Source organism: Sceloporus undulatus, chromosome 8, assembly GCF_019175285.1.
Source record: "Sceloporus undulatus isolate JIND9_A2432 ecotype Alabama chromosome 8, SceUnd_v1.1, whole genome shotgun sequence".
NCBI classification, from domain to species: Eukaryota; Metazoa; Chordata; class Lepidosauria; order Squamata; family Phrynosomatidae; genus Sceloporus; species Sceloporus undulatus.
The window spans coordinates 8,996,414-9,015,136 of record NC_056529.1 but is presented as its reverse complement, the minus strand read 5'-3'; the positions used below and the strand labels follow the sequence as shown (position 1 = coordinate 9,015,136).

Genomic DNA, 18,723 nt, shown 5'->3' with positions numbered 1-18,723 from the left:
TTTCTATGAGTTAGTCTCAAAGGTGCTACAAGACCTCTCTACATACTGAAATGGGCTGTGAGTCTGTGACACACCCTCTAGACATGCTACTACGTCTTTTACATTTTAGTTGCTGCTTACACTTGCTTAATAGAGAAAGGAAAGTTCTGTAGTGGTCTCCTATTTCTTATACCTTCCTCAGTGCTTGATATTTCAATGGCTTGCTCTTATGAGATGAAATACTTAGAAAAATGCAAGAATCAGTGGTATATGGGAATTAGGTTTTAGGAGTAACATGAATGCAAAAAAGCATGACCAAGGATCCTGTTTGGCGTGGAATGGAAGGTGAGCAATGGGGTGGGGGGGTTTGACACCGCACTGGGTGACACCAACCCTAGGGATGCCACTGCCCCACTCACACTGTCACATTTTTTAAGGAATGTAGGAGAATGCCTCAGCCTCTTTCTGCCAAAAGGCAGATCTTGGGGGAGCAGTAGTGTCACCTCTCTTAAGCTGTAACCTGGTGTGGCCCACACACCCCTATTGACCCCCCCCCCTTACATACACCTACTTTGCCTCAGTTTTACTGTTAGAGCAGTACCCAGACAAATTAAAGGACACTTTCGATGGAGTGGAAACCAGGAACAGACATACGGTATATGTACCATAGATATGTGAGAATGTCAATTCAAATTCAAGATTCTTTGAATTTGCGTTGACATTCTCACATACCTATGGCATATATGTGTCTGTCCCTGGCTTTCACTCCACCAAAAGCATCTGAGAAGGTAGACTGAAATCTATGAAAGCTCACACTTCCAACTTATTTCTTTCGTAAGTCTCAGAGGTACTACAAGATCTTTATATATACTGATTCTACAGACTAACATGGCTATATCTTTAAATTAAAGGACAGTCCTTTAAGGAAAAAAAGTACCAGTTTAATCACCAAATCAAATGATTTGTGGCCAGTTATGGACAAGTGATGGCAATGGCAAAAAAAGGCCATCCATAGCAGCCTCCCTAGAAAAGAGGCTGTATTTGCAAACCATCTCAGTTCCTAGGTGAGTACTTCTCTGTTCATATTCTGGCACCTTCAGCCATTTATTTAAGCAACCAAGTAGAGCTGTCATTGTTTTGAGATTTACCTCAGCCAGGAATCTCACCCAGTGGCTATACACAAGCTGCTATCTCTGCCTTCCCCTAATCTGCAATACATAGGTAATAATTCTGTCTCTCCTTGCATTTTAAGGATTAATGGGATAATGTATGTGGATACATGGTGAGCTTAAGCAAAGCTGTGTGTAAACGGTAAGGCTTAACATTAGCAATGCTGGGTTTGCAGCATTTTGGAGGGAGCTGCCAGACGAAGACCCTGGTCAGTTGCTCTGTTGCAGGAGGGCCATTTGAGCTCTGCCATCCATATATTTAGATATTTACAGATCTGAACATGTGAGCCAGTCAGGCCATTTCCCACTAAACCCTTGAGCTACTGTAGTCTCCACAGGGAGATGAGATTTCTGTTTTGAGAGGACTTTGAGGACTAGTGGAGTGCCACAGGTGTCTGTCCTGGGCCCAATGCTATTCAACATCTTTATCAATGACTTGGATGAAAGAATAGAGGGCAGTCTTATCAAGTTTGCAAATGATAACAAATTAAGAGGAGTAGCTAATACCCCACAAGAGATGATCAAAATTCAAGATGACCTTAATAGATTAGAAAGCTGGGCAAAAGTTAACAAAATGAATTTCAACATTGAGAAATGTAAGGTACTGCACTTAGGGCGGAAAAATGAAATGCATAGATATAGGAAAGGGGACACTTGGGTTAAGGAGACTATGTGTGAAAGGGCTCTAGGAGCCCTAACCTAGTAGTCTACAAGTCGAGTGTGAGTCAAGTGTGATGCAGCAGCTAAAAAGGCCAATGCAATTTTAGGATTCATCAATAGAAATATAGTGTCTAGCTCAAGGGAAGTAATAGTGCCACTCCATTCTGCTTTGGTCAGGCCTCACCTGGAATACTGTGTCCAGTTCTGGGCACCACAATTTTAAAAGGATGTTGAGAAACTGGAGCATATCCAAAGGAGGGCGACTAAAATGGTGAAGGGTCTGGAAACCATCTCCTATAAGGAAAGACTTAGGGAGCTGGGGATGTTAAGCCTGGAGAAGAGACGGTTAAGAGGTGATATGAGAGCCCTGTTTAAATACCGTGTTTCCCTAAAAACAAGACACTTGTCTTATATTTATTTTTCCTCAAGGAGACACACTATGGTTTATTTTCAGAGGATGTCTTATTTTTATTAAGTATGGTACAACAATCTACATTTCTCTTTCTTTTACTATTTGCCTCCTGTTCCATTAGTGCAAATATGTTGACTAAGATGGCCTGTGAACCTGTTCAAATGGTAGGTAAGGTAAAGGTAGTTTTCCCTTGACATTAATGTCGTCGTATCCAACTGTAGAGGACAGTGCTCATCTCTATTTCAATCCAAAGAGCCAGTGTTGTCCAAAGATGACTCCGTGGCCAGCATGACTGCACAGAACGCTGTTTACCTTCCCACCAAAGAGGTACCTATTAATCTACTTGCATTTGCATGCTTTCAGACTGATAGGTTGGCAGAAGCCGATACTAGTGATGGCAGCTCACTCCGTCATGCAGTAGTTGGGTCTCCAACTGCCAGCCTTCTGACTTTATGATCATCAGAACTGGCATCTTAACCACTAAGCCACCAAATGGTAGTTACCTCATAGTTATTGTGGGAAAGGAACTGCAGCCCCCCAGCCATCTCCACTTTTCCTGAACCAAGGCGAGGAAGTAAGCAAGCTAAAATGGAAGCAAAAACACAGGGTGGCACAGCCCTAAGTTGCTTGTGGGTACGCTCCTGCTACTCACCACAGACACTGGAAGGAAGACTAGGTAGGCAGCAGCTGCCCACAGGAACACCACTTCAGTTAGCACCCCCTGGGAGTTTCACAGCACCCAGTACCACTTGCTTTATACTGACATGGCAGCTGTGCCCAGGAGCACGTTGGCAGCTGGACTTGCTTTCCCCTCTTGTCTCTGAAGGGGTTGAACTGATAATAGCAGCAAACCAAATTTAGCCTTGCGTTGTGGGCAGGTGCACCTGTTTCCCATAACAGCTTAAGGGTTAGGGCTGAAAAAGAGAAACAGCATTCAGAACTTTCCCCCCTCAAAGTTCAGTCTATTTAAGGAAAGGATCAAGGGCTGAATTAGGCAATAGTTTGTCTACATCGGGGTGGAAAAAGTGTGGCCCAAGGGCAGGATGTGACCCCCTTAGGATATTTTTTGTGACCTGCAAGGGTCCCTAAGGGATAAAAAAATGAAAGGAATTAAGGTACAGTGGTCCCTTGGTTTCAAGAACACCCCCCCCCCACCGTGGATAGCAAAAATCTGTGGATGTTCAATTCCCATTAAATAGAATGGCATAGGAAAATGGTGCCTCTTCTATTAAATGGCAAATTCAAGGTTTCCTTTTGGAATTTATATATTTGCTACTATTTTCAAGCCATGGAATCTTTTTGGGTGCAAGCATTAACTCAGCCAGGATGATTGGTAAAGCAGCGTTGCTTCCACTTCATATGGTCTTTGTAAGGAGATAGAGCCAGTGTGGTATAATGTAGTGCTTCTAAAGCTATCTGCTATAGGGGAATCACACTCAACGTGCCAGGGATCTGCATTTTATTTGTGCTCATTGGTGCAATTGTTTCTTTCTTTCCTGAGAACTATCCAGAGACTGGCACCTGATGGCTTGTAGTTTGACACCAGTCCAGAGACCAACACTTTGAGTAGCCCTGATGTTGAACTAGAACTTCAAGAGACCTATAGTTTGCTCAGCCAGGAAACCCAGTGGGTTACCTTGGGTAAGTCAACCTATCTCAGCTTTAGGAGAGGGCACCAGCAAACACTCTCTGAATAAATCTTATCAAGAAAACCCTATGAGAAAGTTGCCATAAGTCAGAGTTGACCGGGAGATATATAACAACAATAAAAACAGACTTATATAGAATTCTGGTGCATGATTGCCTAACCAGCTTAATACCTAACTAGGTTTGTAGTGTAGATATGCTCTAGAACTGAGAAAGAGGTTTTTTATGTTTTATAGTCTGCATGATTGGGAACATTTTCATTACAACAGTAGTCTATTATCTTGCCTATTTATAATACCAGTACAATAAACAAGAGGCAGTCTAGGAGAGACAGGCAGCAAGTGAGCTTTCTGCTGTCTTTTTTCCCAAATGCTACAAGGTACTAACAACACTTGAGCTAGTAAGGTGCAGTGGTTTGAATATTAGACTAGGACTCTGGGAGACTGGAGTTTAAATCCCTGCTCAGCCATGGAAATCCACTGGATGAGCTTGGACAAATTACACTCTCTCAGCCTCAGAGTTTGCAAAGGCAAACATCTTCTGAATAAATCTTGCCAAGAAAGCCCTTTGATGGGGTTGCTATAAGCTAGTCAGCTTGAATGCACAGATACATATACACACATACATGCAACATCAAACAGCTTCCCTGTCACAAGTGTAAGAGTGTGTGTGTGTGTGTGTGTGTGTGTGTGTGTGTGTGTGTGTATACATACACAGATATATACAGAATTCACTAGCATTGAGGAACAATACATTTGTGAATGCACTGTATTGATGCCACAGCCATAGAAGAAAATCCAATCCAATTGTAGACAGCAGGCAATCACTCCTTTGCATAATCTTTCATAGAATACTGAAATAGTATAAAGCACTTGTGAATGCAGAGAGCACAGAGTATCAAATGAACACACCATAAGCCTCCGTAACACACACAGGCACAGTGTGTTTTGAACCACTGCAGTGGGGATAAAAATGAGTTGTTTTCTATCTGGTTTCTACACAAACAAAAACAATTCAAAACAGCACACTTTCACTCAAGTGCTGTGTCCGAGGGCCTGCAAGATTAGGATGAAGCCACAGCTGTAGAGAGAACCTGGTTGGCAGTCTGACAGCCTCAACTAGACAATGTCAGGCACATTTGGACTTGCCAAGACAGAAGAGTGGCTCTGGAGGAGAAACCAAGATGTGGCTAAAAACGTGCTCATAGTTCTCAGGAAGGACTTGAGGATTCTGTGCCATGATCTCTAGCACGTTATTACGGACTTCTTTAGAGATGTCTCCACGCAAATCTAGGAGCATGGAAATGTGATCATCGCTGGAAAAATGACAGGAGGAAAATTGATTACACCTTTCCCTTGGTTTCTTGTTTCTAGGACTGTCCCAACACATTACGCAGTCAGAGGTGAAGGACAACATGACTCCCTCCCACATTCCACATATGTGAGACTGACAATAAAAATAGCACCCTCTATCTCCTTCAAATTACTATAACATAGCTATAATACTTGACAAGTGAAGGGACTGCAATTGTAGCATCTCAGCTTCTGCAAACCAGAAGCAGTTGCCTTGCTCTGCTTAATGGTAAAATTGGCCCTCTTTTAGGCCAGTTCTGCAAAATAATGTTCAGATCAATAGAAATACAGTCTCTCTGGAATGACCTTTTTACCATCCTGATGGGAAAGAAGAGAATAATAGAATCATAGAGTTGGAAGAGACCACAAGAACCATCTAGTCCAACTCCCTGCCATGCAGAAAGACACAACCAAACCACTCCCAATAGATGACCATTCAACCTCTGTTTAAAAACTACCAAAAGAAGAGACTCCAGCACATTCCAAGTCAGCGTATTTCACTGTCAAACAGCTCTTACTGTCAGGAAGTTCTTCCTAATCTTTAGGTGGAATCTTTTCCTGTAGTTTGAATCCATTGCACTGTGTCCTAGTCTCTGGAGCACCCAAAAGCAAGCTTGCTCCTCCTCAAAATGACATCCCTTCAGATACTTAAACATGGCTATTGGCATTCTCTTCCTCCTTTCCCAATGGCCAAAGCATCCCCAGGACCCACTGTTTTACTGTGATAGCTCCCCCAACTGTCATTTCATTGCTGGTGGAGAGCAGAAAGTATTGGGAAAGCATCTGACTATGAGGAGATAGCTAGATACAGACCAGTGACATCATCTCCTGAGTCCGCTGGAGGCCCCCAGTGGATGTCTTTGGTCTGCATTTGGCTGACAAACCTAAATGTTTCTCTGATTCCCTATCCTCACCCTGCTCTTCATAGCCACATAATGGGCCTTCGAGTGGGGGATATCATAGCACCACTTTTGAGTTCTGAGACTGATGACAGGTGAGGTGTAGCTACATTCTGTATGCAGAACTGTTATGCTCACACAATTACAGTATGTAGAATCCTGTTCTATGAGTGGCAAAATGCAGATCTGATAACTGGGGAACGCTAGTGCAAGATGACAAATGCTAGATCTTGCAAGGTCTAGATGCCTTACCTGACATCAGGATATTTTAATACAAATCCCAGCACTTCCAAGCTAAGGATGCTGTGATCTTTGAGACAAATGAGCTCCTGAAGATCAGCAATTACTTTGAAGGTCTGCTTGTTCTCCTTCAAGCCCTGGGAAAGGAAGCAGAAGGAAGTTTAAACAATGCAATAAACATACAGTCTTCTGGTCCTTTGGCTGTTAGGACTGTATATCAGTTTGGAAAAGTTATGTTTTCTTAACTGCAACTCTCACAGTCCCCCAGCCAACATGGTCACTGTAATCCAAAAAAGTCTTACAACCAAAGTAAAAGCTTTGTTGAAGTTACTAACAACTGTGGACATACTGATGAATTAGGTTGGTATAACATAGCTAACTCGTTTTAAAAGGAATGTGATTTATCAATGCTGCACTGAGCTGGGAAATCCCTTGTACATGTGTTTCCTTGCATAAATATGAAACATTTACTTGCTGATTGGCCAGTAAAGTCAGATGGCCTTTCCTCAGTGATCACCAGGGCTATGTATGAGAAGCCATGATAGTTTTTGCCTTCTCACCAGGTTACAGAAGAGCTCCTTGAACTGAGAGGCATCCTGCAACATCCGCCTGGCCATTTGCCTCCTCTCCTCACTGTGCCGGCACACCATCCGTTTCTGCAATAAGGCCCTGAGGTACTGGCTTCTGACCAGATGCTCTGTCTCTGACAGAAGGTACTAGACACCAAGGAGAAAAAACAAGGCATGGTTGTTCTGGTTATTCTTAATCAGACACTATGCTCAGACAGAAACGTGTCATGCATGCAAAATGGAAACGACTACAGGTTCACTCAGCCTCAGTTTCTTTCATATCATTTAATTTATGAAACATTCAAATATTGTAAGTAAAAGCAGTACATGAAAAGACTGTGAGCACAGATTTTTATGTCAAAATTGTGCAGTTTCTCAAACCTCTGTGCAGTTCTCACAAACTGTGGCATTTATGTTGTGCTGGGAACAAAATGTGTCATTTTGTGCACAAGTTTCTGAAGGGGTTGGAGGTTCCAAATTCAATCCTGTTGGGAAACTGAGGAATGCCCAGCCCATCCCAGCCCTATTCTGAAGTGTACTAAATGATCAATCAATAAGACATCAAGTATTGAGGATTAAGACATTGACAATGAGCCCTCCCAGGAACAATAAGGCTCACTGTCATCTATCCTATGTGTATTTACTTGGGAATAAGCTACACATGGAGAACACTTTTAAGTATACATTGTGTCTGTAAGAGCCTTCTTAATTAAGGATATCTGAAAAATAATGGATGGGATAAGTAATTGGCCCTCTTCTTGCAAGCACCTGCCAATGTTGACCCCATGCTATCCCCAGCTGTGGAGAGATCTTACTGTGCTGAGTGGTTCTTGAGTTCGGCAGAAGCGATTTGCATGCTTGTCTATCACCTCACATATGCTGCTCATCAGCTGGGTTCCATCAGACAACCACTGACGGGATGGTAGCTGTATGAACAGAGGCTGAGATAAAACAACTTAATGAGCAAATCCTTTTTAAAAACATACATCTTATATCCTCCTTCCCAGATAAACACTTTTAATGGCTTAAAAAGCTGCAATAAAATACATGACAAACCTCACCGAAAATGGCATAAACTCAGTTATATAAATATAACATTATTATAAACCCAGAAAAGAAATATGTAGAAAGGAGTATGCAAATACACAGCCCAAGAAGGCCTATTCAAAATCTAGTTTTACCAAAACATGGTTGGCATGTAATATGCTCTTAGCATCCCAGACTTTGGCCAGCCCATCGCTCAAGCTTAAGATGGCTGTGAAAGATACTTTACACCATTGCTGCTGCTCATGTTGTGTGGCTTCATGTCATTTCCGAATTACAGCAACCCTATCATAGGGTTTTCTGGGACTAAGGGTATATAACTTGCCCAAGATCACTCAGTGGATTTCCATGGCCAAGCAGGGAATTGAAACCTGATCTCCCGAGTCATAGTGCAATGAGTGAATCACTACACCATGCTAGCTTTCACTTTATCATATTGATTGGAATTCCTGCTTCATATTCCCTATGCTGTACCAGGTTCCCAGCAGTTGTATACCTTCAGATCTACCAGCATCTCCTCCAGTAGCATCCGACAAGCCTTCTTTTGGGCTTTCTCCAGGGCTATGTCCAAGGACGGCGGCACCTTTGTAGGCTCAAGTGATGATGCCCCATCTGTATACAGAGCTGGGATGGAGGTGCTGCCAATGGAAAGAAAAACAGTGAGGAAGTAAGTTTGTGGCAGATATTCTAGCAATGAGAGTCTGAGTGCAGGATGGATATCATCACAGCCTTTGCAAATACCTGAGGGCCAGACAGTTGTTGAGAGTTGACAGCAAGTATGGTGCATAGCATTTGGATGCAGTGGGCTCTTGTTGGTGCTCCATGCCAAATTTCACCAGATCCTCATACAGGCTGTAGAGAAGTATAATAGTTGTCAAAACCCATGCAGTAGTTCTGTGGTGTATTGTGATTGAAGCCATGCTGAATGGCAGGGGGATTATGTGTAACTACATCTGCACCATACGCCAAGCTTGCAACTGATCCTCCTTTAACACATGGCTACAAAGGTGGAACTACTGGTGCCAGGGTAAATGTGGACTAGGTTGTGAGTTGACAACTTGCTAAAGGGAATGTGTGAATATGATAGATTGAAATTATACTGAGTAAACACAACTCCATTCAACCTATTTGGTCAGCATATTTAAAAGAAGGCTGGTTTACAGCCAGTGCAGTAGAGGGTACAAAGAAACATATAAGACATAACATTCTGACAGTGATTGCCTTTGTGACAGAAAAGTTCTCAATGGTTTGACAGATTATAGGAATTGGCAATCTTGTAAAACTATTTGCAGAAATTAGGATTACTTTGCTCTCAAAATTCAAGGATGAGATCTCTGGAAAATAATTCCTGTTTCTCACCTGCATTGATGTCCTTAAAACCTTGTCTTATATGAAACTGGGATATTGACGCTGAGTAACCTTTATTTTATAAATGAAGTTTTACTGATGTGAGAGAAGATCATGGACTCTTGGGATTGGAAAGGTCACAAGAGTGGGCACCTCATGCTGCAGCTGGGAAGGGTTGCTCTAAAATCAAATTTACATGTTTTTCTGTTTTAAAAGTGCAATATCTGCATGGGCCACTAAAGATCATTTTTCCTCAACAGTATAATACTAACAGTGACTTGTTAATAACAAGTATGTCAGTAAATTATCTTTCTGTAATAAGTAGCTTGTTGGGTGAACAGAGCAATTATTAAAGTATTTAGTTCCTTTTTAAATGCAACATTCCAGGCTCTGGACCTCTGTAGATATCAAATGAATGTTATAGTTACGCTGCAAAGAGAGTGCTGTTCTCTCTTGTTCAGTTACAATTATAATGTAATATTATTATACCTTAGCAACTGGGAAACAAACTAATTATAAGTACATAGTTATTTGTAACCAGGTACTTTTAAGCACTGTCCTTTCCTGACTCTGACCCTTCATTCTGAAATAGGAATACATGGGAAGAACTGACCTGCCCAGAAAGATCTCCAGCTCCTTCAGAGTCATGTTGCACATCTTTTCCCGGAGAGTATCAGAGATGATGGATGCTACCCGGATGTTTTCATCCAGCATCTGAGATAAGACAGAAAAGAAAGAAAAGCATTTGTGTGAATGAGGTCAGACTTGTTCCCGAGTCTTGTTCCTGAATCTTAAAGACTATATTGTGTAGAAATTTGATAGCTCTCCTTCTATACTGTGGGATGGGGCCTCCTCTCCTATTAGACTTGTTCTGACCTTCATAATAATATTTGGCAGACTGGTCTGAAAGCAGCCTTGATAGTCTGATTCTGGTTCCTCTTCGCTGAACCATTCTTTAAACTCCATCTCCAGGGTCTTTTGCATCCATTCAGCAATACTGGCCTAGAAGGACAAAACAGGGTTACAGGGCAATGCTGCTCCTCTTAAGTGAAGTCTAAGGACCACCCAAAGATCACAAGCAACTCAACAAATTAACTCTAAATTCATTTACCAAGTTTCTAGATAAATACTAGCAGAGAGTCAGTAGTCATGTGCAAACTGTCATCTTGGCCTCAGAGGGAACGATCAGGCAGACCCAGCTCCATCAGGGACTGCCTGAAGGAAGAGGCCCCTCCCTCCTCAACTGTCATCTTGGCCTCAGAGGGAGCGATCAGGTAGACCCAGCAACATCAGGGACTGCCTGAAGGAAGAAGCTCCTCCCTCTTCTAACTGTCATCTCGGCCTCAGAGGGAGCGATCAGGCAAACCCAGCAACATCAGGGACTGCCTGAAGGATGAGACTTCTCCCTCCTTTAACTGTCACATTGTATTTTGTATTGCATTGCAATTTTTTTACTGTACACCGCTATGAACATTGTGGAATAGCGGTATATAAATAAAATGTATTATTATTATTATTATTATTATTATTATTATTATTATTATTATTATTATTATTATTAGTGTGTGTTTCCCCCTGCCACTCCTGGCCTTGCTGTGATCTCACCATTTCTTGTCTCTGTTCTCTCCTCTATCTACTGCTACAAAGAGACAATGAGGGTACTACAGCAGGGCTGGGAAAGCTTCTTGTGGCCACATGTTGTTGGACTCCAACCACCATCATCTTTGACAAAGAGCTATGCTTTCTGAGGTTAATGGGAGCTGGCCAAAAGGAAAGACAATATTTCTCTTTCAAAACTAGAAGGCAAACTGCATAGAACTGCACATTACACAGCTTTGGCAGCTGGGTTTGCCCTCACCTCAAATCAAACCTTTAGGTAGGGGAACCCATTTGCACAAAGAAATAGGTGATGTGGAGGGAATGCATAACCTATTTCCCACCTGCATTTGCTGGGTTCTGATCTTAGTGTCCTCCAGGACTGGTAGCCAAGCCCTGCCAACCTTAAGGACTTTCTCTTTCCTGCCAAAGCTGTCCAACTGCTTAAGCTTGGCAGGGTCTGGCTATCAGTCCTGGAGGACCCATCAAATGCAGGTGGGAACCACCCAGGGTCAGCAAACAATGGATCTCTAATTAAACAGATACAAATCCTCTTTGCATGTCCTTCCGCCCTGAGGCCTTGCCATTCAACAACAGAACAATACACAGATCAACATGGAAATCACAGAGGGTCATACAGTGTGTATATGCACCACTCACTTCCATGCCAGCATTCTCTGAAGATACCAGCCACAGATGCTGGAGAAACATCAGAAACAAACTCTTCTAGAACATGGCCACATAGCCCAAAAAACCCACCCATGGATGCAGGCCATGAAAGTCTTCGACTTCAGTATGGAAAAACTTTAGAGAGTTTCAAATGAGCACACACATAAAGCATCTACATTTCTACTCCATTCAAGAAGTATAGCCATTCTGATTTGTAGTATCTTAACCCTGGTCCACCCACTCACCTGTACTTTCTCCAGATAGGTTTCCTCCAGATATTTTATTCTTTCCAATGGAAGTAAAGGGCCTAACACTGAAGTGTCCACTTCAGGGAGAAGATCTGGGTGAGCCATCATTTCTGAGCTGTAAAACCACAAGAAGAGTTGAGACCAACACATACAGAAGTTTCCAACAAGCTCCCACAGGATGCCTGATTGTTCAACTATACCAACAGTAAAATTTTGTGTACGTACAGTATACAAACTCAGTATTTATTTTACTCAGGCATACAGAACAATGCTGGCCAGGTAGGATGCACAGCAGGGAACTGGAGCAGAGTAGCCAAGCTTAGTTAGAATCATGGAGTTGGAAGAGACCACAAGGGCCATCCAGTCCAACCCTTCCCTTATGCTCGTCCCTTATGGACTGCAATCACCAGCTGTGCTACTGATATAGGGTAAACATGGATACTGACCTAGGGTAAACATGGACTGCCCAGTGGAGAAGAGCAAAGATCTCCTGCTTGTCCAGATCCCAAGTGAGAATGTGATCCAGGTGTTTGGCAAGGCTTTGGTGATACATAGTAGTGAAGGCCATGAGGATGTTATAGTGAGGTGGGCAGCACTGGACCATCAGATCTTTCACAATATGCAGCTCTGCCAGGATGTTGCTCTGTAAGGATGCTAAATGCCTAGTGAGATGACGGCCTAGGGTACTGCTTGGCACAGCCTGGAAGTGTGCAGCCACGATGGAGTCCTGGATCACTCGAAAGAACTTCTGTCTCCAGCACTTTGGGCGCCCAGGAGGGAGGAGGTCAGGAGGCTGGGTTCTTAGTAGCAGGGCACCATCAATGTTCTCTTCTCGCTCAATAATTCTCACAGCAGATACAAAGAGAGCAGGGTCTTCAGACACCAACTTTGTGCTGTGGCCTACAATGTGCCACAAATGCTGGGCCAGGGCATCATTCAGTTCCAATAGACCCCCAAAGTAGGACTCCAAACTGGCCAGATGTAAAGGGCTAAGCAGGTTGTGATTATGCAGCTGGGAAAGGATGTCATCCCGTAAGTTCTCCAGGTCCATGAGTCTGGTGTGGGCCTCCAGGAGATGCTTATTCTGCAGAAGCTCAAAAGTCTCAGAAAGTAGCCGATGTACTATTGCAAGAGGTGGAGAGAAAAAGGCAGAAGAGATTTAGGATTTCAAAAGCCTAACCTAGAGAAGGAGAAAAGAGAGACATTGTGGTGTATGGGTTACAGAGCTGGACTACAACTGCGAAGAAGACCCAAATTTTAGTTCCCACTCAGCCAAGAAAGCTCCTCAGGATTTATGTACCAGATATGAAGTTCCAGAGAACCTGGATGTGGCCACACAGAAGGCTCTCACCTGAGAAAAGCTTGGGCAATGTCTGGACAACTGAACTCAGCTGGGCATGCTCTACCACCATCTCCTGGATCCTTTGCAGAGTCTGAAAAGAGCTGACACTGGATGTCAAGTCCTGTCGTACGCTCCCCAGCTCTTTCTGCACTTGCAGGATATCTGTGATGGCTGAATGTAGCTGCTCCAAGCCCATGCTCACCCCCTCCAAATATGACTGGACAGTTGACTAAGGGAGAGAACAAAGTTTTACTGTTGTGAAGAGGTCAAGAACACTTCTCAGGCAGCAAAAAAGACTGGGTCTTTCAAAACTCAAGCCTGCAGCCTAGACATGGGGTGCACTTGCTTAAAATGGTGGGATTTAACCAGCGGGCTTTATGAAAGTGGACTACAAAATGGGACCGATAAGAGGAGGAAAGAACAGGCCAGAAAGGTTCCTATTCTCATTTGTGGTGAGGTTATCATAAAAAATGGCAAGCCTTCTGTAAACTGGTTCTGGTTATATAAATGAAATTCAGCCTTGCTGGATGAGGCGAAAGACATTTCTAGTCTGATATTCTGGGAGAATAAAAGAAGCCTACAACTCTCTTGCTCCTAATCATCATGGGCAGCCCGGCTCTGACCTAAGGCCCCAGAGCTTTGGCCTCTGCCTGAAACCTCCAGTCCCTGGGCCCTGCCCCCTGTATTCTGGATATCGTGTTCAGTTTTTGAGTGGTGGGCAAGGTTCCAGTGGCAATGCCATGATGGCAAAAGAGGGTGATAGAGCAGCAGTAGCAGTAGGAGCAAGAGGAGGCTCCAGCAGGCTTATCTGGCATCCTCTGCATTGCTTGTAGCCTAGGAAAAGAAGGAGGGTTGGCATCACCTGTTGTGGGTTGGCAGCAGCAGCAGTAGACTTATCCCCTGGCCAGACCTGGAAAGGCCTAGGTGGCTGTGGACTGCCCTGATTCCCCTTTCCTATCGCTGCCTTGACTACTCAGCAAGACCAGGAAAGCTAGTCCTGGAAAGAACTGGGTGGCTGGCTGGCCAGGTGGTTGAGACAGCAGACTGCCCTTCCTTCCCACAGCCTCCTTCACCCACTCAGCCAGGCCTGGAAAGGCGTAGCAAAGCTCTGCAATGGCAGCATCCTCCCCACTTTTGCAGAAGTGCCCTGGCTGGCAGCCGGGAGCAATGGCAGCAGGGGGGGATTTCAGACAGACATCCCACTTCAGGGTTTCACCTGGTGTAATCTGTATTTCTCAAACCTCCACAGTGATGCCCCTGGAGGAAGTTGAGGCGAGTCCAGGAGGACAGAATTGGCAGATTGGGCTTTTTAAACACTGAATAAACACTGGATAACAGTTGACCATCTTAGAGCACACGAAGCTTGTCTCCTTTCTGTTTGCTGCTTGGCTACTTGCTTTCAGTTCCTTATTTATATTTGACTTTTAATGCCCTTCATAATTTAGGATTGGGGTGATTCAAAGATAGCCTACTGCCAAATATGTCTGCTTCTGTGTTAAGAGAGGATTGCAGAAAATGTGGCCCTGCATATGCTGTTAGACTCCCATGGTCCCCCACAAATAGCTATGCCGGTTAGGACTGATGGACATTGTAGTCCAATTACATCTAGAAGAGGCATTAAAAACTTCTGTAGTGGAACCAATGCCAGTGGTAATTTGAGAGTAAACTTTCTTAGCGATAGTGCCCTAACTGTGGAATACTATCCACAGAAAGATCCATCCGGCACTCATGTCACCGCACTTGTGGCATCAAGGAAGTACCTGTGTGTTTTTTCAAAGCCTTTGGATACACTTCTAACCCTGCCTTTTTCCTTTTAAAATTTTTAACATTTAAAATCTTATAAAGAAATGACTACTTGGATCTGGTTTTGGTTTTTGTTCTATTTTCAATTGCTTTTGTACTTTCCTTGAATGCAAACCTCTGGGAGTATTCCTTGAATGATAGTATAAAAACAAGACTAAATCAATAGGTAAGTTAATAGCCAGAGGAAGACCATGACTGGAGAACAAGAATATACTGAGAGGGCTTGTGTTTTTAAACATCAGTGCCTTGTTCAGAGTCAACCCTAGATGTTTTGGGAGAGGGGTTCATGCTGTGGCCACTCACCTTTATGCGAGACTGGATGGAGCTGTTGCGCTGCATCTCCCGGACCCGATACTGCTCAAGGCCCTCCAATTTGTTTGCTCTGTAAAACACTCCAGATGCCCATTTTAAGGCAGCTCCTCTTGCTAATTTTTCAGCCTTTCCCATTTCAGGCCATTCTCCATCTGAGCCAGAGAAAAGAAAAGTCAACCAGTACATCTTTAACCAGACAGGAATACCTTTTCCATCCCATCTGTTTTCCTGATATGTAGGAAGCAAACAGGATGTGACTGCCAGGGCCTGATTTAGTCAAGAAAAGATGCAGGCAGAAGCAACCAGCATTTTGCTGGAGGGGAAATCTTTGGTGCTCGGAGGCACAACGGCCCAGCATTGGAAGACAGGCTGACTTCATTAGGAAAACAGGAAGCTCTATGCGTGAGAGAGATGGAGGGTGTTTTGTTTCATGCATATAATAATAATAATAATAATAATAATAATAATAATAATAATATATTTATACCCTGCTCTTCAGCCAAGGCTATCAGAGTGGTTTCATTTGGATTCCTGGAAGACACATTTTAGTTATTTAAAAACAGTGGCATCATTAGGGGGTTGCGGAGGGTGCAGGTCGCACCAGGTGACACCATAAGGGGGGTTGGCACCACTGCTCCTCAAACACCTACCTTCTGGTAGAAATGGTCTGTGGCATTCATCTGCTCCCCTTTAAAATGCTTTAAGAGATGTTAAGAGTAGAGTGAAGCTCAATGGAAGGAGAAAGGAGAGGGCCCAGAATTTGTTTTAATATTAAAATTTAAAATTTTTCATTTTTTTAAAAAAATATTTTAAAAATTTCTTTTAAAACGTCACATTTTAACCAGATCTTCATTAGGTATGTGTAAATACATGCAGGTAGTGTGTATGATATTGTAATTTGAAGGTATAATTTTAATTTTGCATGGCAGGGGGTTGGACTGGATGGCCCTTGTGGTATCTTCCAACCATGGCTCAGCAGAATTGTCCAGCCATATTTGTTGTCTGTTTCTCACAGAAGACCCTGATAAATAAACCCTAGAGAGGTAAGGCTGAATGAACCCTCTCTCATAGGGACCCTTCATGACTGTGGACCTGCAAATTCTCCGACCTCTGTTGCTGTGAGTTCAGTGCCAGAAAATGAAAGAAAATGGTCTTTCATGTGGCAGGCTGAAATTAAGCCCTAAAAAATAGGAAGGCCCAGGAGTGTTGTTTCACCCAGCCAGCCAGCTCCTGCTGCCCACAGAGACCCACATTTGCACCTTTAGGGTCATAACTGAACCTCTTTTTAATACCTGCTGGTTCCCCCCAAGTCGCTTTAATCCCCTCCAAGCTTCTTAGGACAAGTTTATTTCCAAAAAGACCAGTTCATAACTACCACACGCAAATCATCTCTTTCAGACTGCTTGCTACCTTCTCCTTTAATTGACAAGGTTGCAATATCCGGAACATTGCAGTAGCTGAAATCTGAACACAGATTGTAGTGAGAGGGAGAGAGAGGGAAAAAGGGTTTGTTTAAAACTGTTTTTCTTACCTGGGATGTAATTTGCAGATTTGATAAGAATTCCATAGCACAGAGTCAGAGTGCAGTAGGAAGTTACTTCTTCCCAAAGGGTATGGAGAGTAGGGGGAAGAGCTACATAGATGGGAGGCATGCTTTACTCAGTGTTCACATCATGGGACATCCCCCCCTTCACTAAACAGTTGGGGTCTGGTTGCATTTCTATTACCTTTGGGGCTGGTGGGATCATCCTCCTCAGCAGACATGCCCATTGCTTCAATTGCAGCGCACAAATCCAGAGCTTAGGGCTGGGCCAAGCAGAGCCAAGGAATAGCTATTTCTGCCAAGGATACTACTCACAGTTCCTCAGGGGCTTGTTGTGCAAATACTGCAGATATACTCAGGATGCAGGAATGGGAGGGCAAGGGAAACGGGAAATGTGCTGGATGCTTTTATTATTTAGGAATGCAGAGGAAACCGGCCCAGAACAATGCAGTGTGTGTGTGTGTGTGTGTGTGCACACCTGTTGGCACATGTCTGTACCATACATAGACATGCCAACATTTCCCAGATGAAAATAGAGACATGTGTGGCCAAGCAACATCAGTGTGTGGTGAAGACGGCAAAAGTAATTACAGTAAGGAGAAAGAACATACAAGTTAGGGCTCCATTACACTGCAGAAATAACACTGCTTTGACTGCCCTGGCTCAATGCTATGGTATTCTTATCAAATTTGCAGATGACACCAAATTAGGTGGAGTAGCTAATACCTTGGAGGAGAGGATCAAAATTCAAAATGGCCTCAATAGATTAGAAAGCTGGGCCAAAACTAATAAAATGAACTTATACTGGGAGAAATGTAAGGTACTGACTGCACTTTGGCAGAAAAAAATTAAATGCATAGATATAGGATAGGGGACACCTGGTTTAACAAGACAACATATGATCCATGGCAGTTAAAGTGGTGTCAAACTGGATTATTTCTACAGTGTGGTTGAAGCCTCTGCTTTGTGCACTACGCACTTTGCCTTAGGTGGATGGATAGTAAGTACCATTTCCTATTCTGCCTCAAATAGCAAAATGTCTTTAGGCTATCACCGCTCATGAGCATAGTTTGGTTCAGTTTAAACCATGTGCCTCCCACAATGATTTGCTGGAGCACTGAGGGACACATATTGATCAGATAGTTTTTATTTCATTTGGCCAATCCTATGTGGTTATTACTGTCTGTACTGTATGTGGAGAGGATATGCTGACACAACTCCCAAGGATTTTGGAGTCTACACAAATTCAGTTCACACCCAGCACTGCATTACAAGATATTTTCACAGTGGATTGTGGCTCAGCTTGGAACAACACAGCAGTTACAATGGACTACGGCTTTTGCTATCCAGTAAGATAACCAGCCCTACTTGACCCCCACCTCCAGATCAATTTGCAACTACAGATTCCCAAATCAGCAGGAAGCAATCTTGTGTCTGAGCACAGAGATAACCAAAAGACATGACAAGGCCGAAACAGAAGAGAACAAATAATATATAGCATAGGTGAAAAGCAATATAGTTGGCCCTCCTTATCCACGGATTGTTTTATCCACAGATTCAAGCATCAAATATTCCAAGAAAGTATAAATTCCAAATAGCAAATCTTGATTTTCTATTTTATATAAGGGACACCATTTTGCTCTAACATTATATTTAATGGGACTTGAGCATCCATGGATTTTGTTATCCAGAGGATCCTGGAGCCAAACCCCAACAAATAACAAGGTCCCACTGTAGACTTTAGACAGGGGAGTAATTTGTGGCAACTACAGTGTGTGCTATAGTACACTCAGCCCTTTGTATCTATGGGGCTTCTGTCCTGGACCTCCACGGATGCCAAAAACTGTGGGACTTCAAGTCATGTTGGTTTCAACTATGCACATGGCATAGTG

General features: G+C 43.3%; 1 protein-coding gene and 1 long non-coding RNA gene across 5 annotated transcripts; one reads left to right on the top strand and one right to left on the bottom strand.

Moving 5' to 3' along the window:
• Positions 1–3,398: 3,398 nt before the first annotated feature.
• On the top strand, positions 3,399–10,197 carry LOC121914932. The gene is made up of 4 exons (XR_006100608.1): positions 3,399–3,861; positions 6,922–7,032; positions 8,449–8,638; positions 9,911–10,197. It is a non-coding gene; the product is annotated as an uncharacterized LOC121914932 (long non-coding RNA).
• On the bottom strand, positions 4,914–17,488 carry EXOC3L1 (exocyst complex component 3 like 1). Of its 4 annotated transcripts, none has more exons than XM_042438734.1 (14): positions 17,016–17,488; positions 16,820–16,921; positions 15,280–15,440; positions 13,183–13,402; positions 12,278–12,953; positions 11,829–11,946; positions 10,195–10,320; positions 9,932–10,032; positions 8,713–8,823; positions 8,468–8,609; positions 7,743–7,868; positions 6,919–7,074; positions 6,371–6,495; positions 4,914–5,182 (listed from the first exon to the last, which is right to left on the bottom strand). In XM_042438734.1, the coding sequence occupies exons 1-14, from the start codon at positions 17,056–17,058 to the stop codon at positions 4,996–4,998; spliced, it is 2,394 nt and encodes a 797-aa protein (XP_042294668.1). In that variant the 5' UTR covers positions 17,059–17,488; the 3' UTR covers positions 4,914–4,995. The 4 variants fall into 4 exon arrangements, with proteins under 4 accessions (XP_042294668.1, XP_042294669.1, XP_042294670.1 ...); XM_042438735.1 differs by having other exon boundaries at positions 7,743–7,853; XM_042438736.1 differs by lacking the exon at positions 16,820–16,921.
• Positions 17,489–18,723: the final 1,235 nt, after the last annotated feature.